The 20000-nt window shown below is 50.3% G+C and overlaps 1 protein-coding gene across 4 annotated transcripts in view; it reads right to left on the bottom strand.

Moving 5' to 3' along the window:
• Positions 1–20000, bottom strand: part of LOC133127731 (solute carrier family 22 member 23) — a 60795-nt gene that overhangs the window by 11919 nt on the left and 28876 nt on the right. For all 4 annotated transcript variants that reach the window (XM_061240839.1, XM_061240840.1, XM_061240841.1 and 1 more), the window contains exons 4-5: positions 5686–5854; positions 4336–4463 (exon numbers count right to left, since the gene is read on the bottom strand). In XM_061240839.1, the coding sequence (XP_061096823.1) occupies positions 4336–4463; positions 5686–5854 (297 nt within the window). The remainder of the gene's footprint in view (positions 1–4335; positions 4464–5685; positions 5855–20000) is intronic.

Below are 20000 nucleotides of genomic sequence, written 5' to 3'. Positions count from 1 at the left end.
TCAGCACCCATTACATTACATGACATTACATTACATTAAAGGAATTTTGGCAGACGCTCTTATCCAGAGCGACATACAGTTGATTAGACTAAGCCTCCTCTGGAGCAATGCAGGGTTAAGGGCCTTGCTCAAGGGCCCAACGGCTGTGCGGATCTTATTGTGGCTACACCGGGAATAGAACCACCGACCTTGCGTGTCCCAGTCCTTTACCTTAACCACTACGCTACGATACAGGCCGCCCCAGGCTGCCGCCGCAGGCTGCTGCTACCTGTCACAGAAAGGTTCTCCTGGCCGCAGCGGCCAGCGGTTGGCCAGGAAAGCGGTGCGGGTGAATTATCTGGCTGTTCCGGGAGGCTGCCTACAGCCCACTGATCTCCACTGCTGCCGAGGTGAAAGTTTGGGATCAGAGGCGTTTCCATGGAAACCCCATCTCTCCGACAACCGCGGATCCATCACCTACGCACAGCCTGAACTGAACTGAGTGGTTTACAGACCGCCTCTGATCTGTGGCAGTCATACGGACCACAGAACACTGTTATAAAACTCCCCACAATATACACTCTCACATAGAGCTCAAACTACCACAGAACCAGAACCAGGTCAAATTCATAATTCTTTTGCATTCAAACACTTTTCTGTGTTCGACTGATCTTGCCTGGTGCAATTGAACCAACCAAGAGGACCAGAAGGCAGGGTTTGTAATTTTTGAGAGTATTTCCTAGTTTCAAACACACCAGTAAACTCAATACAGCGTAGCACAGTATTTGAGTCCAAAACAATAACGTACTTGACCAGAAAACTGTTATAAACCTCTCTGTAATATGCAGACTCATACAGAACCCAGCAGCATACAGCACACACAGGGAGGCCAGCATACAGAGGCGATCCCTCCAGCCAGCTACAGAACCCCTTTTTCTCACGTCTCTTTCCTCCTCCTCCTCCTCTCCCTCTCCCCCCATCCCTCCAGCCCTCCGTCCATCACGACCGCGGATGTCAGGGGCGTACTTCAGCGTGAGGCCCCCCCGGGCGGGGGCTACATTTCATAACGGAGTTCTGTACCTCATGCATTTTACATGGATCTCCCGGTGACCGTGCTCGGCCGGGAACGGGGGCGGAATTCACAATGAAGAACGGGTAGCACACCGCGCACGGAACAAAGGGATGGAGGGAGCGAGGGAGAGAGGGGGGGGAAAAAACAGGCCCGGCTGACCTACTTTCCTTTGTTTGTTTAATATGAATGTATAAACTTTTCGGTCGGTTTTATGGTGTTTAAGAAGACGTTTTGACAACACCAGCGCAAATGAACGCCAATTAATAAGTGAGAAGATTGTGTGTGTGTGTGTGCGTGTGTGTGTGCATGTGTGTGTGTGCGTGTGCGTGTGTGTGCATGTGTGTGTGCGTGTGTGTGAGAGAGAGATACAAAGACACAGAGATTGAAAAGGGACAGGGTAAGAGTGTATGTGGTCACAAATATATGGTCACTGTAGGACAGGAGAGGAGGAGACAGAGATGCGCTTCCTCCTAAATTTTATATAAAAATGATTTAAAAAAAGAAAAAAATGCAGTCCTTTTAGGAGAACGACCAACAGCCCCAATTACAGCAAAATATATTGCAGCCTGCATAACCTGAGGTACAATAAACTGGGTGGACAGGAGAGAATGGAAGGTAACAGACAGTTTTTGTTTTTAACTCAGTATTAACATTGTTATTGCTTATTGTGTTTTTCATTCTCGCTATTATTTACTGTCCAGTACTTAGATTTAATTACGCCTGTATTTCATGCCAATAAAGCATTCTCGATCCGATTCTTGAGTGAGAGACAAAGAGAGAGACATCGAGAGAGAAAGAGAGTCCCTGACACTCACAGAGAGAGAAAGAGAAAGAGAAAGAGAGTCCCTGACACTCACAGAGAGAAAGAGAAAGAGAAAGAGAGTCCCTGACACTCACAGAGAGAGAAAGAGAAAGAGAGTCCCTGACACTCACAGAGAAAGAGAAAGAGAAAGAGAGTCCCTGACACTCACAGAGAGAGAAAGAGAAAGAGAAAGAGAGTCCCTGACATTCACAGAGAGAGAAAGAGAAAGAGAAAGAGAGTCCCTGACACTCACAGAGAGAGAAAGAGAAAGAGAAAGAGAGTCCCTGACACTCACAGAGAAAGAGAAAGAGAGTCCCTGACACTCACAAAGAGAGCGACAGAGAGAGATAGAGAGAAAGAGAGAGTCCCTGACACTCACAGAAAGAGAGCGACAGAGATAGAGAGAGAGAGAGGGAGAGAGCGAGGGGGAGGAATGAAAGCCCAGAGATGGACTGGCACAATCAGCGCTGATGGCGGACCCCAGAGCGTGTCGCCGGATCTAAAAGCGGACGCGGCGAGTCCACCACGCGTTACGCCCGAGAGTCCCTGACCTCACGCTCCTCCCCTTAATGTGACACTCCAACCCCGCCGCTGACCTCGAGCGCCTCCTCTTAATGTGACACCCCAACCCCGCCGCTGACCTCACGCTCCTCTTAATGTGACACCCCAACCCCGCCGCTGACCTCACGCTCCTCTTAATGTGACACTCCAACCCCGCCGCTGACCTCACGCTCCTCTTAATGTGACACTCCAACCCCGCCGCTGACCTCACGCTCCTCTTAATGTGACACTCCAACCCCGCCGCTGACCGCTTAAGAGGTGCTAACAGCCCCTATGGAGACACACACACACTCACATCCTCACATTCAGAGCAGAGCTAAGGCCCCTATGGAGACACACACACACTCACACCCTCACATTCAGAGCGGAGCTAACGGCCCCTATGGAGACACACACACACTCACATGCTCACACATACACACACACACACACTCACACGCTCACATTCATCAGCAGAGCTCGAGGACAGGGCGGGCAGGAGAGAATGGGCAGGTAAGAGCAGTGGTAATGTGGGTTGAGCACTCACCGCGCTAATAGCCCGGTACGGCTCATCAGAGGTAAGTGCACGGATATATCAATTCAACGGAAAGCCCACACAAAAGCCCAGGCCGATTTGTATGGAAAAGAATATACATTCTTATTAGTCACATTGGTCATTTTGCCGTTTACGGCTTTACTATTCTTTTAAATGTATTCCCCGTTTGTCATTTATTTATTTATTGTAGTGCTGCACTGCTAAGCACTTTAAGAATATATAAATACAACACACTGCTATTATAATGCAATTTCCCCTACACAATGGATTTTTTGCCTATCCATCCCAGCCTATGCAATTATATGTCATTATATTTTCCTGGTGCTGTGTTTATAGTGAAGCTATAAGGTCTGCCAGGGTACTGATTATTACTATGATTACGGATTGCAAAGAAAAAAAAAGCCTAATTCCACAATCTTGACAACGATCTATGTATTCAATGCGTTCTATTGCTCCTCCCATTCCGCCATTCTATTGGCTGAGCCGCGGAGCTGCTGGAGCGTGCTCAGTACGTGTCTCTGTGGGGAACGTTCTGACGGGTCGCTGCAGAGCCACCGTCTGACTACTTCCTCCCTCTCCATCTGTTCTGAGGAAACTGAGCCGGCCGGTCCGTTTCTCTGCACAATCCTTCATTAACTTCAGGGGGCAGGGGGGCGGCTGCACTGAACACGACTCGTGAGTGTGTGCATTTCTTCCCGTGTAATTGGGGTCGCAGGAAGTCAAGGGACGGAACTTCCTGCCGGATTCGAACACCGAGAGGACACTGGAGGGGCGAAAGAAGATGGGTCTCCAAGCCCCGGCCCTCTCATTACGAACACACGATCTCTCCATGAGCACTTCACGCTAAATATAGAGTGCTTCAGCCCTACTCAGCTCTCCGCAAAGAGTAAAAAAATATTCAATCCCAGGGCTCACATAAAATTAATCTGAGGGAATGTACCTGGTCAGACACACACAAGGGTTCAGACTTCCTTTTCTCTGCTTTGAATGTTTAATTTCCTGTTGTGTTGAGAAGGGTCCACCAAATACACCTCGAAAATAATGGACACAATACCCACTCTAAACGGCCAGTCAACTCGATATCTAAGAGCAGAGGAGCAGCGTGAAACCCTATTCCCGCACAGAGACGCCCCTGTTTAAGTGCATCTAAGCATCAAAATAAACTGCGAGATGCACGTTCAGCCATTAGACCAGGGATCATGAAATCACAGTGCTCAAGGTCCGCTGGTTTCCCGCCCTCCCTTTACCTGGGAGTCAGGTGTGAAGACAGTCTGGCCAATCAGGAGCACTAATTGCTCATCAACCTGAGAGATGTGAAAAGCAGCACTGGATTTGGATTGGAGGAGCGGATTTGATGATGCTGCACTGGACCCTCTCGCCTCTTACCTGACAGGATCCCGCTGGGGTCCAGCTCCGCGTCCACGCCGTTCTTCTTGGCGATGTGGTGCATGAGCGCTTTGGATCGGCAGTAGTGCTGGGTGGACAGGAGCCATCGCAGGGACTCTGGGAAAACCCTGCAGACACCGCCATGGCATTTTACACATCGCCCGCTGCGGCCCGTCCGTTATGCATGCGCGGTAAACAGCGGCGCCGTTGTTGTTGTTGGACACGTCGGGCGAGGATCTGCCGGATTCGGACAGGCCCCTGGAACAGGCCACAAGGGACCAGGCCGCAGGAACAGGCCACAGTAACACGACCCAGTACCAGGCCCTTGGACCAGTCCACAGTAACGGGCCGTAGGAACAGGCCACAGTAACAAGACCCAGTACCAGGCCCTTGGACCAGTCCACAGTAACAGGCCGTAGGAACAGGCCACAGTAACAAGACCCAGTACCAGGCCCTTGGACCAGGCCACAGTAGTGGGCCCTAGGAACAGGCCCCAGGAGCAGGCCACAGTAGTGGGCCCCAGGACCAGTCCACAGTAACAGACAGAGGGGCCTCTGTGGCCCAGGCTGTGTGTCTGTTTCAGCACAGAAGATAAACCGGATTTCTCCTGAAGGCTGTCTTATCAGTGGCTACCATCAAGGGGCTTAGAGGGGCATTTTTCCCAGCCCTGCACTTCTCACCAGACGGAGATAATTTTACCCCCTCAAATGCAAATGACTTCATACTTGAATACACACATATACATACATTTACATACGTATTCAGCCCTTAAGCAGACACTCTCGTACAGAGCAAATCACAATAGCACACACAGTAAGAGCCAATTATCAGTAGCAATGCAGAGGGCAGTGCGGGATGCTACACAAGCTAACAACATGAGGTTAAGTGCTGTATTTACTGCGAGAGGGAGTTTGAGGGCACAGTGCTAAAATTAACATAATGGAATTGAGGGTAGAATATAGACCACACTGTTTAACTGTGAGGTGTTCCACTTAGACATTTCCCTCTCATAGGTCAAGCACAGTTGGTCTGGTCTCGGTTAAACATTCAAACATTTTAGCAGATTTATTTTCTTATCTATTTATCTCTCCTGCAAATCTATTTCTGCAGCACTTGTTTACAATATGGCTACATTTATATCAATACATGTGTCATACATGCAATATATATTACTGAGAAGCGCAACATAAAATAGGTTGAATGATTGGTTGACTGATTGACTGATCAACTGATTGATCGACGGACAGACTGATTGACTGGTTGCTCGACAGATCGCCTGCTTGATGCAGGCCTGCTCTGACACGGTGGGCGTGCTCCCCGTGCCCCAGGGCATTGTGGGACGGCGCTCACCAGACGTAGGACAGCATGAGGATGAAGGGGCAGATGATGCCGACCTGCAGCACCTGCCAGTCCCCGCACAGGGAGGCCAGGCCCGGCATGAGGAGCTGCCCGCCCAGCACCACGAAGCTGGCCACCATCGTCATGGAGAACCGCCAGCCTGGCAGGCACAGCTCGATCCCTGGGGAGAGAGAGGGAGAGGGAGAGGGAGAGAGAGAGAGGGAGAGGGAGAGAGGGACAGGGAGAGAGAGAGGGGGGAAAGGGAGAGGGAGAGAGACAGAGGGGGGAAAGGGAGAGAGAAGGAGAGGAGGGAAAGGGAGAGAGAAGGGGGGAAAGAGGGAGAGTGAGAGGGAGAGAGGGGAGGGAGAGAAGGGGGAGAGAGAGAGGAGAGAACAAAACTGTCACTTTTGCAGACTCATCAGCGAGTGACATACGGTACATGTCGTGCTGCAGCACCATCATACACCCTGTCACATCCACACACACTGCAACATACCCTGTCACATCCACACACACTGCAACATACCCTGTCACATCCACACACACTGCAACATACCCTGTCACATCCACACACACTGAAACACACCCTGTCACATCCACACACACTGCAACACACCCTGTCACATCCACACACACTGAAACACACCCTGTCACATCCACACACACTGAAACACACCCTGTCACATCCACACACACTGCAACAACACCCTGTCACATCCACACACACTGCAACAACACCCTGTCACATCCACACACACTGCAACACACCCTGTCACATCCACACACACCGCAACACACCCTGTCACATCCACACACACTGCAACAACACCCTGTCACATCCACACACACTGCAACACACCCTGTCACATCCACACACACCGCAACACACCCTGTCACATCCACACACACTGTAACAACACCCTGTCATATCCACACACACCGCAACACACCCTGTCACATCCACACACACAGCAACGCACCCTGTCACATCCACACACACCGCAACAACACCCTGTCACATCCACACACACTGCAACACACCCTGTCACATCCACACACACCGCAACACACCCTGTCACATCCACACACACTGCAACACACCCTGTCACATCCACACACACTGCAACAACACCCTGTCACATCCACACACACCGCAACAACACCCTGTCACATCCACACACACCGCAACAACACCCTGTCACATCCACACACACTGCAACAACACCCTGTCACATCCACACACACTGAAACACACCCTGTCACATCCACACACACTGAAACACACCCTGTCACATCCACACACACTGAAACACACCCTGTCACATCCACACACACTGCAACAACACCCTGTCACATCCACACACACTGAAACACACCCTGTCACATCCACACACACTGTAACAACACCCTGTCACATCCACACACACTGCAACACACCCTGTCACATCCACACACACTGCAACACACCCTGTCACATCCACACACACTGCAACAACACCCTGTCATATCCACACACACTGAAACACACCCTGTCACATCCACACACACCGCAACACACCCTGTCACATCCACACACACCGCAACACACCCTGTCACATCCACACACACCGCAACACACCCTGTCACATCCACACACACGCAACACACCCTGTCACATCCACACACACTGTAACACACCCTGTCACATCCACACACACTGCAACAACACCCTGTCACATCCACACACACTGTAACAACACCCTGTCATATCCACACACACTGCAACACACCCTGTCACATCCACACACACTGCAACACACCCTGTCACATCCACACACACTGAAACACACCCTGTCACATCCGCACACACTGCAACACACCCTGTCACATCCACACACACTGAAACACACCCTGTCACATCCACACACTGAAACACACCCTGCCACATCCACACACCCTGTCACATCCACACACACTGAAACACACCCTGTCACATCCACACTCACTGAAACAACATCATGTGACATCCACACACACTGAAACACGCTATGTAATAATATTGCGCTCGCACATACCATAGTACACACATATATTCACATGGATCTGTGAAACTCATACAATAGCATACATGGTGAAGAAATGGTAGAAATGCAATGCTGGAATTGACCTATACTGCACTCACAGCATAACACAGAAAACAAAGAACCTCTCAGCACTGCACTTAAAAAAGCACCAAAAACAACAGCCCTTAGAACACACAAAAACAACATCACATCCCCCGGTGAACAGGTGAGTTGGGTATCAGCTTTCAGCCTTTATTCACCAAGGACGTTTCTTCCTTTTTCTCTAAAAAGGAAAGTGGGCACTAGTCCGCCCTCCTTTGTTCATTTCTACTGGTTCATTAGGGGAGAGAGCAGGGAGAAGCAGAGAAGGGATCACAGTTCAGAAAGTGCCAAACTGCCAACTCCCGACAGACACGCCAAGCAGGAGGTCTCCAGATTAATAATACACGCAGACAGACAGAACATTTCCCATCTTTCATTTTCTTAAAAACATATTGTTGACCTACTGTATAAGTAACTTTATATACTTATACTTTCACAAAGTCCTGGGCTGCCCAACCCTGCTCCTGGAGATCTACCATCCTGCAGGTTTTCACCCAAACGCAAACACAGCACACCTAATTTAACAGATAGAGATCCAGTTGAGCTGCTAATTAGTGGAATCGGGTGCGCCAAATTAGAGTTGAAACGAAAACCTACTCCAGATCTCCCGATCAGTAGACCAGGGATGAGCAAACGGCTTTCTTGCCGGTCCTCTCTTACCAGAGATATAAGTATCTATGTATCTCTATATATAAGACATGTCAACACCCACACTCGGGCACGGAAACGGGAAGCGGTTCCCCTCCTGCCTGCCGCCGGAGTTTAATCGGCGCTGAACCCCCGCTGAGAGCTCGCAGCGGGACGGACGGCGACCGCAGCGCCCCGGCGCCCCGCCGCCCCCCCGCCCCTCGACCGCGCGCTCAGCACTCAGCCCGACAGGCGGTCGCGGTCGCTCAGCCCGGCATCGATCGGCGGAGGACGGGCCGCGAACGGCCGCTTTTAGACGCGGGGGGCCAGGTCGGCGACCGATCGATACCGGCTCCATCAGCGCCGGCCCAGTCGATAATCATGTACGCAAAACCAATACGGCGCAAGATACTGTAAATACATTCACTCTGAAAAACAATACGGATATAGGGATACATATATTTAATAGCAGTGTATTTTTAAACAACGCATTGAAATATCGGAAAGCGGGGAGAATAAAAATCATATTTGGCAATACATTGTGAACTGCTCCAGTATGTAGTTCATAAACACTCAACCACTTTATTAGACATTTATTAGATTTATTACTCCCACTCACTGGATGTTTTTTTTTTTACTTTTCACATTCTCTGTAAACTCTAGAGACTTCTGTAAACTTCGGTGAAAATCCCAGAAGATCAGCAGTTTCTGAGATACTCAAACAACCTTGTCTGGCACCAACAATCATCAAAGTCACTAAGACAATTTCTTCCCCATTCTGATGTTTGGTCTGAACAACAACTGAACCTCTTGACCATGCCTATTTTCAGTACACTGCACTGGGGCCTGCATGTGGGCAGAGGACCGGCAGGGCCCAGCTGGCACACAGCCCCCTCTCTCAGCCCAGCGGATGCGTTAGCGCACTCGTTAGCATGCACGGCAGGGCGGACCAGCCGCAGGGCTACAGCGGGGCGGTCTCTCTGAGGTCAGCGCGGTCGAAGGAGGCTCCAGACGGGACCGAACGCGGGCTGCGAGCGGAGCGCGGGGGGGAAGGCGCGGACACGCTCCGGCGGAGAGCGGGAACAGGGGATCTCTCTCCGCTGAGGCACCCTGGGATTGTTGTGTTTGTTTGTTTCCCGGAGCGAATGACGCACCTCTCCTCTCCCCTCGTTCCGCCGGGCGCCCAGCCAGCAGGGCTGTTTGAGGGCGAGGGGATCGGGCGGGGGTTTGGGGGGGGGTTCACACTGCCTGGCTGGCCCACAGACGAGGCCCCGGAATCTAAATGAGGAGCCCCCGACGACCAGAATAATTCCCCATTCATCACAGTATCGGCGTGTGAATAACTGAGCAGCCCTGACCCGGCCGAGTCAGGGAGGGGGACCGCAGGGCCCGTCTGCTTCCACTAACCCGCTAAAGGACCGCAGGTCCGTCTGCCTCCACTAACCCGCTAAAGGACCGCAGGTCCGTCTGCTTCCACTAACCCGCTAAAGGAGCGCGAGAGACCGCCAGGTCTGCCTGCTTCCACTAACCCGCTAAAGGAGCCTGAGAGACCGCCAGGTCCGTCTGCTTCCACTAACCCGCTAAAGGAGCCCGAGAGACCGCCAGGTCCGTCTGCTTCCACTAACCCGCTAAAGGAGCATGAGAGACCGCCAGGTCCGTCTGCTTCCACTAACCCGCTAAAGGAGCACGAGAGACCGCCAGGTCCGTCTGCTTCCACTAACCCGCTAAAGGACCGCAGGTCCGTCTGCTTCCACTAACCCGCTAAAGGAGTGTGAGAGACCGCCAGGTCCGTCTGCTTCCACTAACCCGCTAAAGGAGCACGAGAGACCGCCAGGTCCGTCTGCTTCCACTAACCCGCTAAAGGAGCGTGAGAGACCGCCAGGTCCGTCTGCTTCCACTAACCCGCTAAAGGAGCACGAGAGACAAGCGTGGTCCTGTCAGGGGCGACACAACCGCGGGGTCCCTCTGGAACACGCGCGGTCCTGTCAGGGTTAAACGACCGCGGGGCCCCTCTGGAACAAGCGCGGTCCTGTCAGGGTTAAACGGCGGGGCCGCGGGACTCATGTACGGCCTCTGTGTCGCTCAACAGCGATGCGCTTTGTCCTGCCGTTTAGAGATATGCCATTTCAAACCTCGCTCCCTTTTCCTTACATAAGATGGTGAGCTCAGTGCTCTCTGGAAATAATGCAAGCCATTCATTTTTTTAAAAATGAGGAAAATGTACCACTTGCGGACCAATTACGGACAGAGAACAGTGGTTCTGATTGAAAAAAACGCCAACAATGGCATGGTGAAATGCCAGCCAAAAATATTTTGCAAATTATTTGGAGTGTGTATACATTTGGCCTCCTGCCAAATCTCCAAAAACAGAATTCTCTTTCCTATTTACCAATGACCATTATGGGCTCATCATTTGGAGTTTTGAACCAACTTCATTAGTTTGTGAAGATCTGGCAGCACATACAGCCAGATAAAAACTGTAGCATTAAAAAACCAAAATGAAAAAAAACATGCAGAGATGTTTTCACAATGCAGACGATATATAACACCAGCTGTACTAATCTGAAAGGAACAATACACAGCATGGACTAAAGAGCTCAAATGTATTAGGAAATACCCCTCTTTTATGGTAATTACCAAATAGGCAAAGATACACACACCCACACACACACATTCACACGCCCACACAGACAAACCAGCTGTGACTAAACATAAGCACAGTGACTCAGCAATCACTACCTGGAGTACAACCATCGTAACTTACACATACCATACGCACATCAGGGATACGCACACATACACGCACACACATACCATATACACATCTGGAATACATACACGTACACATACGTGTGCACACACGCACACACATACCATATACACATCTGGAATACATACACGTACACATACGTGCACACACACGCACACACATACCATATACACATCTGGAATACATACACGTACACATACGTGCACACACACACACAAACATACCATATACACATCTGGAATACATACACGTACACATACGTGCACACACACACACACATACCATATACACACCAGGGATACACACACGTACACATACGTGCACACACACACACACACATACCATATGCACACTAGGGATACATACACGCATGCACACGTGCGCACACATACAAACACATACCATATGTGCTCCATACATGCACACACACACACACACACACACACAGAAACATGCCATATGCATGCCATGGACACACATACAGACACACGCACACACACACATAGACACACACACATACACACACAGACACACACACACACACTCACACACGCACACACACACAGACACACACGCACACACATGCACACAGACACACTCACACACACAGACACACACACACACACACACACACACACACACACACACACATCCCTCAGCATGGCTCAGGGCACTAGTGCAGCTTCATTAGAGGTGTGGAGCTTGGGTAGGGACTCTTGCTAACAGACCTGCTGGTGAGGCTGTGAAGGACATTAGCGCATTATGACATCATTAAGCAGGGGGGTATTAAGCCTGCCAGTCAGTCACCCACCACACTGTGACCCCATGCTGTACAATTCATTAGAAGGACATTATTATATCAGCAGCTGACACCATTCATACAGTGTCATCATAACACTGAACTATTATACCATTACACGTCATTCATTCATTACTGCAGTACATTATTTATGTGTTTATTTAATTATTCAGCCGACCGCTTGACCCAGTGACTGTCAGTGAAGAAGTGTAAATGTGTGACTTAGTATCAGGAGGATGGATTCATCCACTAGGGGAAGCTGGAGTGTTTTTGGAAGCCCCTCCCCACCCCAGATGAGCTAGCCTGTCCCCTCTCCATCCCCAGTCAGGCGGGAGTGCTGGACGGACTTATTTAAACACAGCACTGCTAAGGTTTCAGCACCCTGTACAGCAGGGACCAGCAACTCACAGTCCTCCAGGAACTTCTGCTTCTCCACTCTCCCTTTACCTGGGAGTCAGGGCTGAAGACAGTCTGGACAGCACAAATTCCATCCATCCATCCATCCATTATCTGAACCCGCTTATCCTGATCAGGGTCGCAGGGGGGCTGGAGCCTATCCCAGCATACATTGGGCGAAAGGCAGGAATACACCCTGGACAGGTCGCCAGTCCATCGCAGGGCACACGCACCATTCACTCACACACTCATGCCTACGGGCAATTTAGACTCTCCAATCGGCCTAACCTGCATGTCTTTGGACTGTGGGAGGAAACCGGAGTACCCGGAGGAAACCCACGCAGACACGGGGAGAACATGCAAACTCCGCACAGAGAGGCCCCGGCCGACGGGGGATTCGAACCCAGGACCTCCTTGCTGTGAGGCGGCAGTGCTACCCACTGCACCATCCGTGCCACCCACAGCACAAATTACCCAGGAGAAAAGAGAACCAGGGCCGGGTTTGGATTTGAGGGCCAGAGTGGATGATCCGTGCGGTATGGTGTGAGCATCACTGGAATCACCTCACACCCCAATTCCATATCCTCAGAGTTCCTGGGAGCCAGAGGAACCATGAAGATCACCCTTAAAAGTTATAAGTCTGAGTCAAACTCATTTTAGCTTCAGTGGGAACCTTTGTGCAAATATTGGCATCCCGTGTGCACCGCTGATCGAACTGTGCAAGCACAGTTCATTGCATTTAATTAATGAATCAAAAAAAAAGCAAATCACCGCAGAAGTACAGCATCCAGTGACCGAAGTACGCAGCAGCTCATATTCAGTCCGATAATAACTCATCCAATGATAATTCATTTTATTGGAAAGCAAAAAGGTTGACGATCAAACGCTAATGTCATTCCCCAGAGGCCCGGAGGCCTGCGGTGGAGCGGTCTCTCTCTCTCTCTCTCAGTGACAGGAGAAAGAGCCGGGCTCTTAGAAAGAGCCGGGCTTTTAACAGGTACTTAACCTGAAGTGCTTTGGTAAAAATACCCGCCTGCCTAAATGGACGACACACAAGGACGGCACGTCTATAAATACAAGTACATAACTGTTAGAGAGAAAGTGGGAGGTGCGGAGGGGGTCGGCAGAGGAAGTAAATCACAGGATGAAGTGAGGATGGAGAAGGGGAATGGGGGGGGGGGGGGGGGGGGTCAGCCACTCAAGGCCGAGGGGGGGGGGGGGTCATAACTGTGAACTTTACTCTCAGAGGGGGGGAGGGGTGGGGGACACACCAGAGAACTAAAGCATGTTTGTCTGCACATTTATCATGGCAATAAGGAGGATTCTTAGGTTCACCAGGGAGAGAAAGAAAGATGAGGAGAGGGAGGGAGAGGGTGGGAGAGAAACGAGAGAGAAAGGGAGAGAGAGAGAGATGGGAAGAGATAGATTGTTTTGCTTTGGCAATATGTCATGCCAATAAAGCATTTTGGAATTGGAAAAAAAATGTGAGTTGGAGAAATGTGCTTTCCATGAACCCTACCCCCTTCCCCCATCGCCCTTCCCCCCTATCCCCCTATCCCCCTTCCCTCTACCCCCCTTCCCCCATCCCCCTATCCCCCTATCCCCCTTCCCTCTACCCCCCTTCCCCCTATCCCCCTTCCCTCTACCCCCCTTCCAACCTGCCACGGATTTCTACATCTTCCCCTGCACCCCAGTGCCTCTCCCTCACTGCACTCCAGTGCCTCTCCCTCACTGCACCCCAGGGCCTCTCCCCCACTGCACTCCAGTGCCTTTCCCTCACTGCACTCCAGTGCCTCTCCCTCACTGCACTCCAGTGCCTGCACACTACCACCTTGTCATGACTCCATAGTATGCGCACCACCTACCCACAATGCAGCACAAATAGACAATGACTCATCACATTCCCAATGAAACGCTTCTGTGCCACTGAGCCACACAGCACTGTACATACAGAAATAATATATCCGTTGAATACCTCTAACTCCCTCTGCCATGCCACCTCTTAGATGGATCGTTCTTAATCACGTGACAATTCCCTAGATGACGTCGTGTTGGAGGACAAGCGGCCATAGCAACCCATAGCAACCCATTCATTTTTGTGGTAAAACACAAGGGTTAAACGAGGCCTAGATGACATGGCAGCCATTACAAAAATATTACGATGGTGCCCAGTCAATATCAGGACGGTTGACCTGTAACAGAAGAGAGCAAAGATCTCAGGGGGGAACTTCACTGCTGTAGCTACCCTCTGCGTGCTCTCTGTAGGACTGGGCTGCACCAGCTGTACTTCAGTTCAAACGTTTCCGCCGAGTCAGCTGAAACTTTAAATCCTAGTTTGTCTTTGACCTGAGATTTAAAAACAATACTTTTGGTGGAAGGGTACACTGAGTTCTACGGGCAGCTTGTCCTCCAACAACAGCAGATGAGTCACATGGTTTGTGACGTGTGTTAAGAACGATCCAAAGACAGCCAGACAAACAGACAGACAGACAGACAGACTGACAATACTCGGGAAGCAGGTGGGGGTGCAGGGGGCCAGAGTGGATAATGCCCCCCCACCCCCCCATCCCCGCTCCAGGAAATCAAACTAATCAGCGAGGAAATTAAAACAGGCCTCCAGCAACAGACATTTCAATCCCATCTGCTCCGTTCCCACAAGACCACAAATCACAGCCCCAGTCACACACCGCGAAGGGGCCAGAACTCCTCATCAGCGTTTTTAATAAGAGAGGGGAAGCTCCGGGACCAGGTCTGAGGTATCGCCTGTCTCCCCGCTCGGGAACCAGCAATAATGTGCGTCCCACATTTTCTGGGAATCCCGAACTTTAGAGACCTTTTGTTCTAGCTGAGGGAGGCGGGGAGGGAGGGAGGGAGGGGGGGAGAGAGAGAGAAAGAGAGAGAGAGAGCCCCTTCTGTGGAGTCCACTGCAAAGCTGCGTGGTGTTGCAATGGATGAGGTCTGCTCAGCTGAAAATGAAACCCTCCGGAGAGAAGCTTATTCGGGAAAACAAATCTGTCATAACAGCAATCTCACCCACCTCCACGGCCCAGGTGACAGGATGTGGCTAATTGGCTTAATTCAAGCTTGAAAGCCTCAGTTCAGGGAGCGGGAGAGTGACAGACTGTGTGTGTGTGTGTGTGTGCGTGCGTGCGTGCGTGTGTGTGCGCACGCATTGGGCATGTGTGTGTGAGTATGTGAGTGTGTGTATATGAGAGTGAGTATGTGTGTTTGTGGGATTATATGCGTGTGTGTGTCTGAGCGTTGGGGAGGGGGGTTCTACAGCTGTCAGAAACAAGGGGCGCTGACACATGAAAAGGGGTGGGGGGCAACTCCCGTATAAAAACAAAGGATATCCTTTCTTTTATTCCTCCACAGACATCCTTCCATCTGCGCTCTCTGAGCTCACTCTTTCCATTTCCTGCTCCGACAGGGTACACACGCTCTCGAACCCTGAGCACAGTGACCCCACGATGGGCTACACACACGTTCTCGAACCCTGAGCACAGTGACCCCACGATGGGCTACACACACGCTCTCGAACCCTGAGCACAGTGACCCCACGATGGGCTACACACACGCTCTCGAACCCTGAGCACAGTGACCCCACGATGGGCTACACACACGCTCTCGAACCCTGAGCACAGTGACCCCACGATGGGCTACACACGCGCTCTCGAACCCTGAGCACAGTGACCCCACGATGGGCTACACACACGCTCTCGAACCCTGAGCACAGTGACCCCACGATGGGCTACACACACGCTCTCGAACCCTGAGCACAGTGACCCCACGATGGGCTACACACACGCTCTCGAACCCTGAGCACAGTGACCCCACGGTGGGCTACACACACGCTCTCGAACCCTGAGCACAGTGACCCCACGATGGGCTACACACGCGCTCTCGAACCCTGAGCACAGTGACCCCACGATGGGCTACACACGCGCTCTCGAACCCTGAGCACAGTGATCCCACGATGGGCTACACACGCGCTCGACCCCATCCACAGTAACCGCATGATACGGGACATACACACAGTCGAACCCTGTGCACAGTGACCTCATCACAGGGTACACACACACAGTCAAACCCTGTCCAGAGTGACCCCTCCTGGGCTCAGGGAGACAGGGGGCTGAACTGTTCATGCACTCTGCACCCCATCTTTAGTCTCCTGCAGTTCAGACTCTAATGAACATAGCATGTGTCCTGGAGTACATGCATGCAGCGCATACTGTATGTTTACAGCCTGAAACCTGCTATACTCTCCATGCCGTAAGGATGGGGTATGCCCCTCCAACCCATAATCTAGCAGACTCGCACACCTGCCAACCCAGCAAACTAAAGGTTTTCTTGTCTATACACCCATGCGTGCCCTTGAAAACAGGCTCATTTGCAGGAACAACTGTCGTTGGCTGCAAATCCATATTAAGCACAATCCTGCAATTTTTCTGCTTATCAGTTTTCCTTCAGAAGGCTGCATTTGGAAACCACAAAACCCACAACCCTCTCTGGCTCAGAGCCTTCCTCTGAAATAACCAATCGAAAGTTCCCGTTTCCTGCTCGCACCGTGTAGCTGATGTCCTATTTGAGACAGAGCAGATGAATCACGCCAGGGTGTTGTGTGCTCATGCCAGATCTGAAACAAGCTCTGCTGAGGAGGCAGGGCGACCGCTGCTGGCCATCCACAATGACGAGGGGTTATGATGTAAAGGCGGCCTGTAGCGTAGTGGTTAAGGTGCATGATTGGGACGCGGAAGGTTGTTGGTTCGACCCCCGGTGTAGCCGCAATAAGATCCGCACAGCCGTTGGGCCCTTGAGCGAGGCCCTTAACCCTGCACTGCTCCAGCTTAGTCTAATCAACTGTACATTGCTCGGGATAAGAGCATCTGCCAATTTAATGTAATGTTATGTAAATGGTTGGCATTTATATAGCACCTTTATCCAAAGCGCTGAACAATTGATGCATCTCATTCACCGGTTCATATACACATTCGCACACCAACGGCGATTGGCTGCCATGCAAGGCACCAACCAGCTCGTCAGGAGCATTTGGGGGTTAGGTGTCTTGCTCAGGGTCACTTCGACACACCTAGGGTGGGATCAAACCGGCAACCCTCTGACTGCCAGATGACTGCTCATACCGCCTGAGGCAATGTCGCCCATGATGTCAGTCCAGCGTGGTCTGAGATTCACAGCAGGCTATAAATCTCCTACGGGCTGAGCTCACACCTGACTGCTTTGTACTGTCTGTCAGAAACGGAGCAGAACCGGGTCCCTTCAGACAACGGGTCCAGGGTGGGCCTGTACGTGGGCCGCGCTAACGTGTCTGTTGTTGTGGTTCAAGAGGTTCAAATGGAAACCTAGTGAAGCACACTGATAATGGGACAGCCTCATTCAGACTCTTCAGAGAGCTGCTGACAGCAGCCATGACACAGAGCTATTATTCAAAGCCCAAGCTATAGGCATTTTCTTCTTTGTTAGTTTTTTTTTGTTGTTTTGTTTTTTGGGAGTGAAGGAGGCAATTGGTGAAATGAGAGTGTGACTCACACAGTCGTATTGTGAGTGCCTTTTCAGTTTCAAATGCTTCAAAACATTCAGAAAAGTTTTAGGGAGATTTTGTCATTAAAATGGTACAGTTTAACAGTGGATTATTGCCTTAAGACAGCTAAGGACAGAGGTTTTACCCATTTTGTGAGCTGGTATGAAACCAAAAATGCAGGTAACAAACATAATGAGGAAGAGGTCCCAGAGGTGTAGAATCCAGGTTCAGAAAGCCAAAAAGAATTCTGACCACCTGCATTTGCTAATTAGCCCAAATCCTCAGCCTGGAGGTAAAACAAATTGGTGAAATCAGCTGGCTGAGATGATTGGTGGAAGAAACAGACTTTTACTTTCTTTTACTTTCTAACCCCTGGACTTTACACTTTACACTGGCAGGTCCATGTTTTTAACCATTACACAGATAAGAAAAAATAAGTAATAACACAAAGAATGAACCAAAACTTGAAATCATTATTCAATTATGAAATGTAGTTTGTAACTGACAGTTGATAATCCAGGTCAGTTTGGGAAACGCTCATGGTGCAGTTATGAATGCCCCAGAACTCCAGTACCCACACTGCACTGCGGCACAGACACTCTGACCTCCTGACCTCTGACAACGACATCACTGAAGGACAGGCCACATCCTCTAGTGCAGAGGTCACTAACCCTGGTCCTGGAGAGCTACTGGGTCTGCTGGTTTTCGTTTTCACCTTAAAATAAGCACCTGTTCAGACCCAGGTAACCAGGCGAGGTGAGTTAGCTGTGTAATCAACTGCTCTAATTGATTAATTAAGCGCAGAGCAACAGCAAAAACCAGCAGACCCTGTAGCTCTCCAGGACCAGGGTTGGTGACCAGGGTTGGTGCTCTAGTGTGAGTGGCCCTACATCTCCGTCCTTACAGAGAGAGTATACAGTGAAGCTGTAGTCAGATGCTCGGTTCGAAATCACATACTTAGCATACTATTTGTACGACATTTCAATGAAAATCAGGCTGAAAATTAGTAGGAGAAGTATGGTAGCATGCGGCTTCGAACACAGCAGAGAGAGAGTTGATGAGTCTCATTACATCACACAGAGGGGCCAGCTGGTTCTCTGTTAACAGAGTCAGTGTTGAGAATATGTTTCTCTGGCTGTGAAATGACCACCACTTTCTCTCACCACTTTCTCAGCGCTTGCTAAGGCGTTGATCTCCAAGTAACCTTGGACACAGTAACAATCAGCTAGCTGCACTTTAACGTTAAGCCGAATGCATTTGAGGATTGTATTATGGAATTAATGCATTTGGGCAAACACTAGATACCATACCAGTTACACAACATTTGACTACTGGCAAAATGTCAAGAAGAAAAGATTTTGTCATAACAGATTCAAACCCCCAGACTCACATAGTTTGGAAGAGACGTGTGTTTTTGAGAGATGATGGTATTCTTTTGGATAAATTCAAGATGGAAGTAATTATGACTTCACGGTGCAGGACTTCCTGGGCATGAAAAGAGTGGACTCTCTCGAGGATAAGAACCTGACCTCTCAAACACTTGACTATAATGAGTACATGTTGAGTGCTTCAGAAGAACCCTATGTTCGCCCAGCCCAGCTTCAAGGGGAACATTCCGCCATCACCTTGGAAACGTCGCCTTAGAGACAGCTGACCTGGGAACTTTGCATTACATCACAATCACTTAACAGACGCACTGACATAGGGAAGTGGAGAACATTACTGGTAACACTTTACTTGAAGGCTCCTACATAAGAGCTATATAACTCCTTTATAAGCCCTACATAGCACATGGCATACCAAGTGAACTGACACAAGATCCTGATAGCGGGCACTGACATTGAGTAAGTGCTTATGAATGCTTATGTAGTGAGAATGAAGGAGTTATAAACGTAGCTCTTATCACCGAGAAGACACAGAGGCCCATTTATACGCCAGTGTAATTTTCACCTCACAAGCCTCAATTCCTGTCGTAGCAAAAGCATAAAGTAAGATACAGTACGGCTAGCCAGATAGCTTATCTTTACACAGCAGTACCTGCTGTCATCCCGT

The sequence above is a fragment of the Conger conger genome, chromosome 4 (assembly GCF_963514075.1).
Source record: "Conger conger chromosome 4, fConCon1.1, whole genome shotgun sequence".
Taxonomy (NCBI): domain Eukaryota; kingdom Metazoa; phylum Chordata; class Actinopteri; order Anguilliformes; family Congridae; genus Conger; species Conger conger.
The sequence above is the reverse complement of the archived record's forward strand: the minus strand, read 5'-3'. Positions and strand labels throughout refer to the sequence as shown.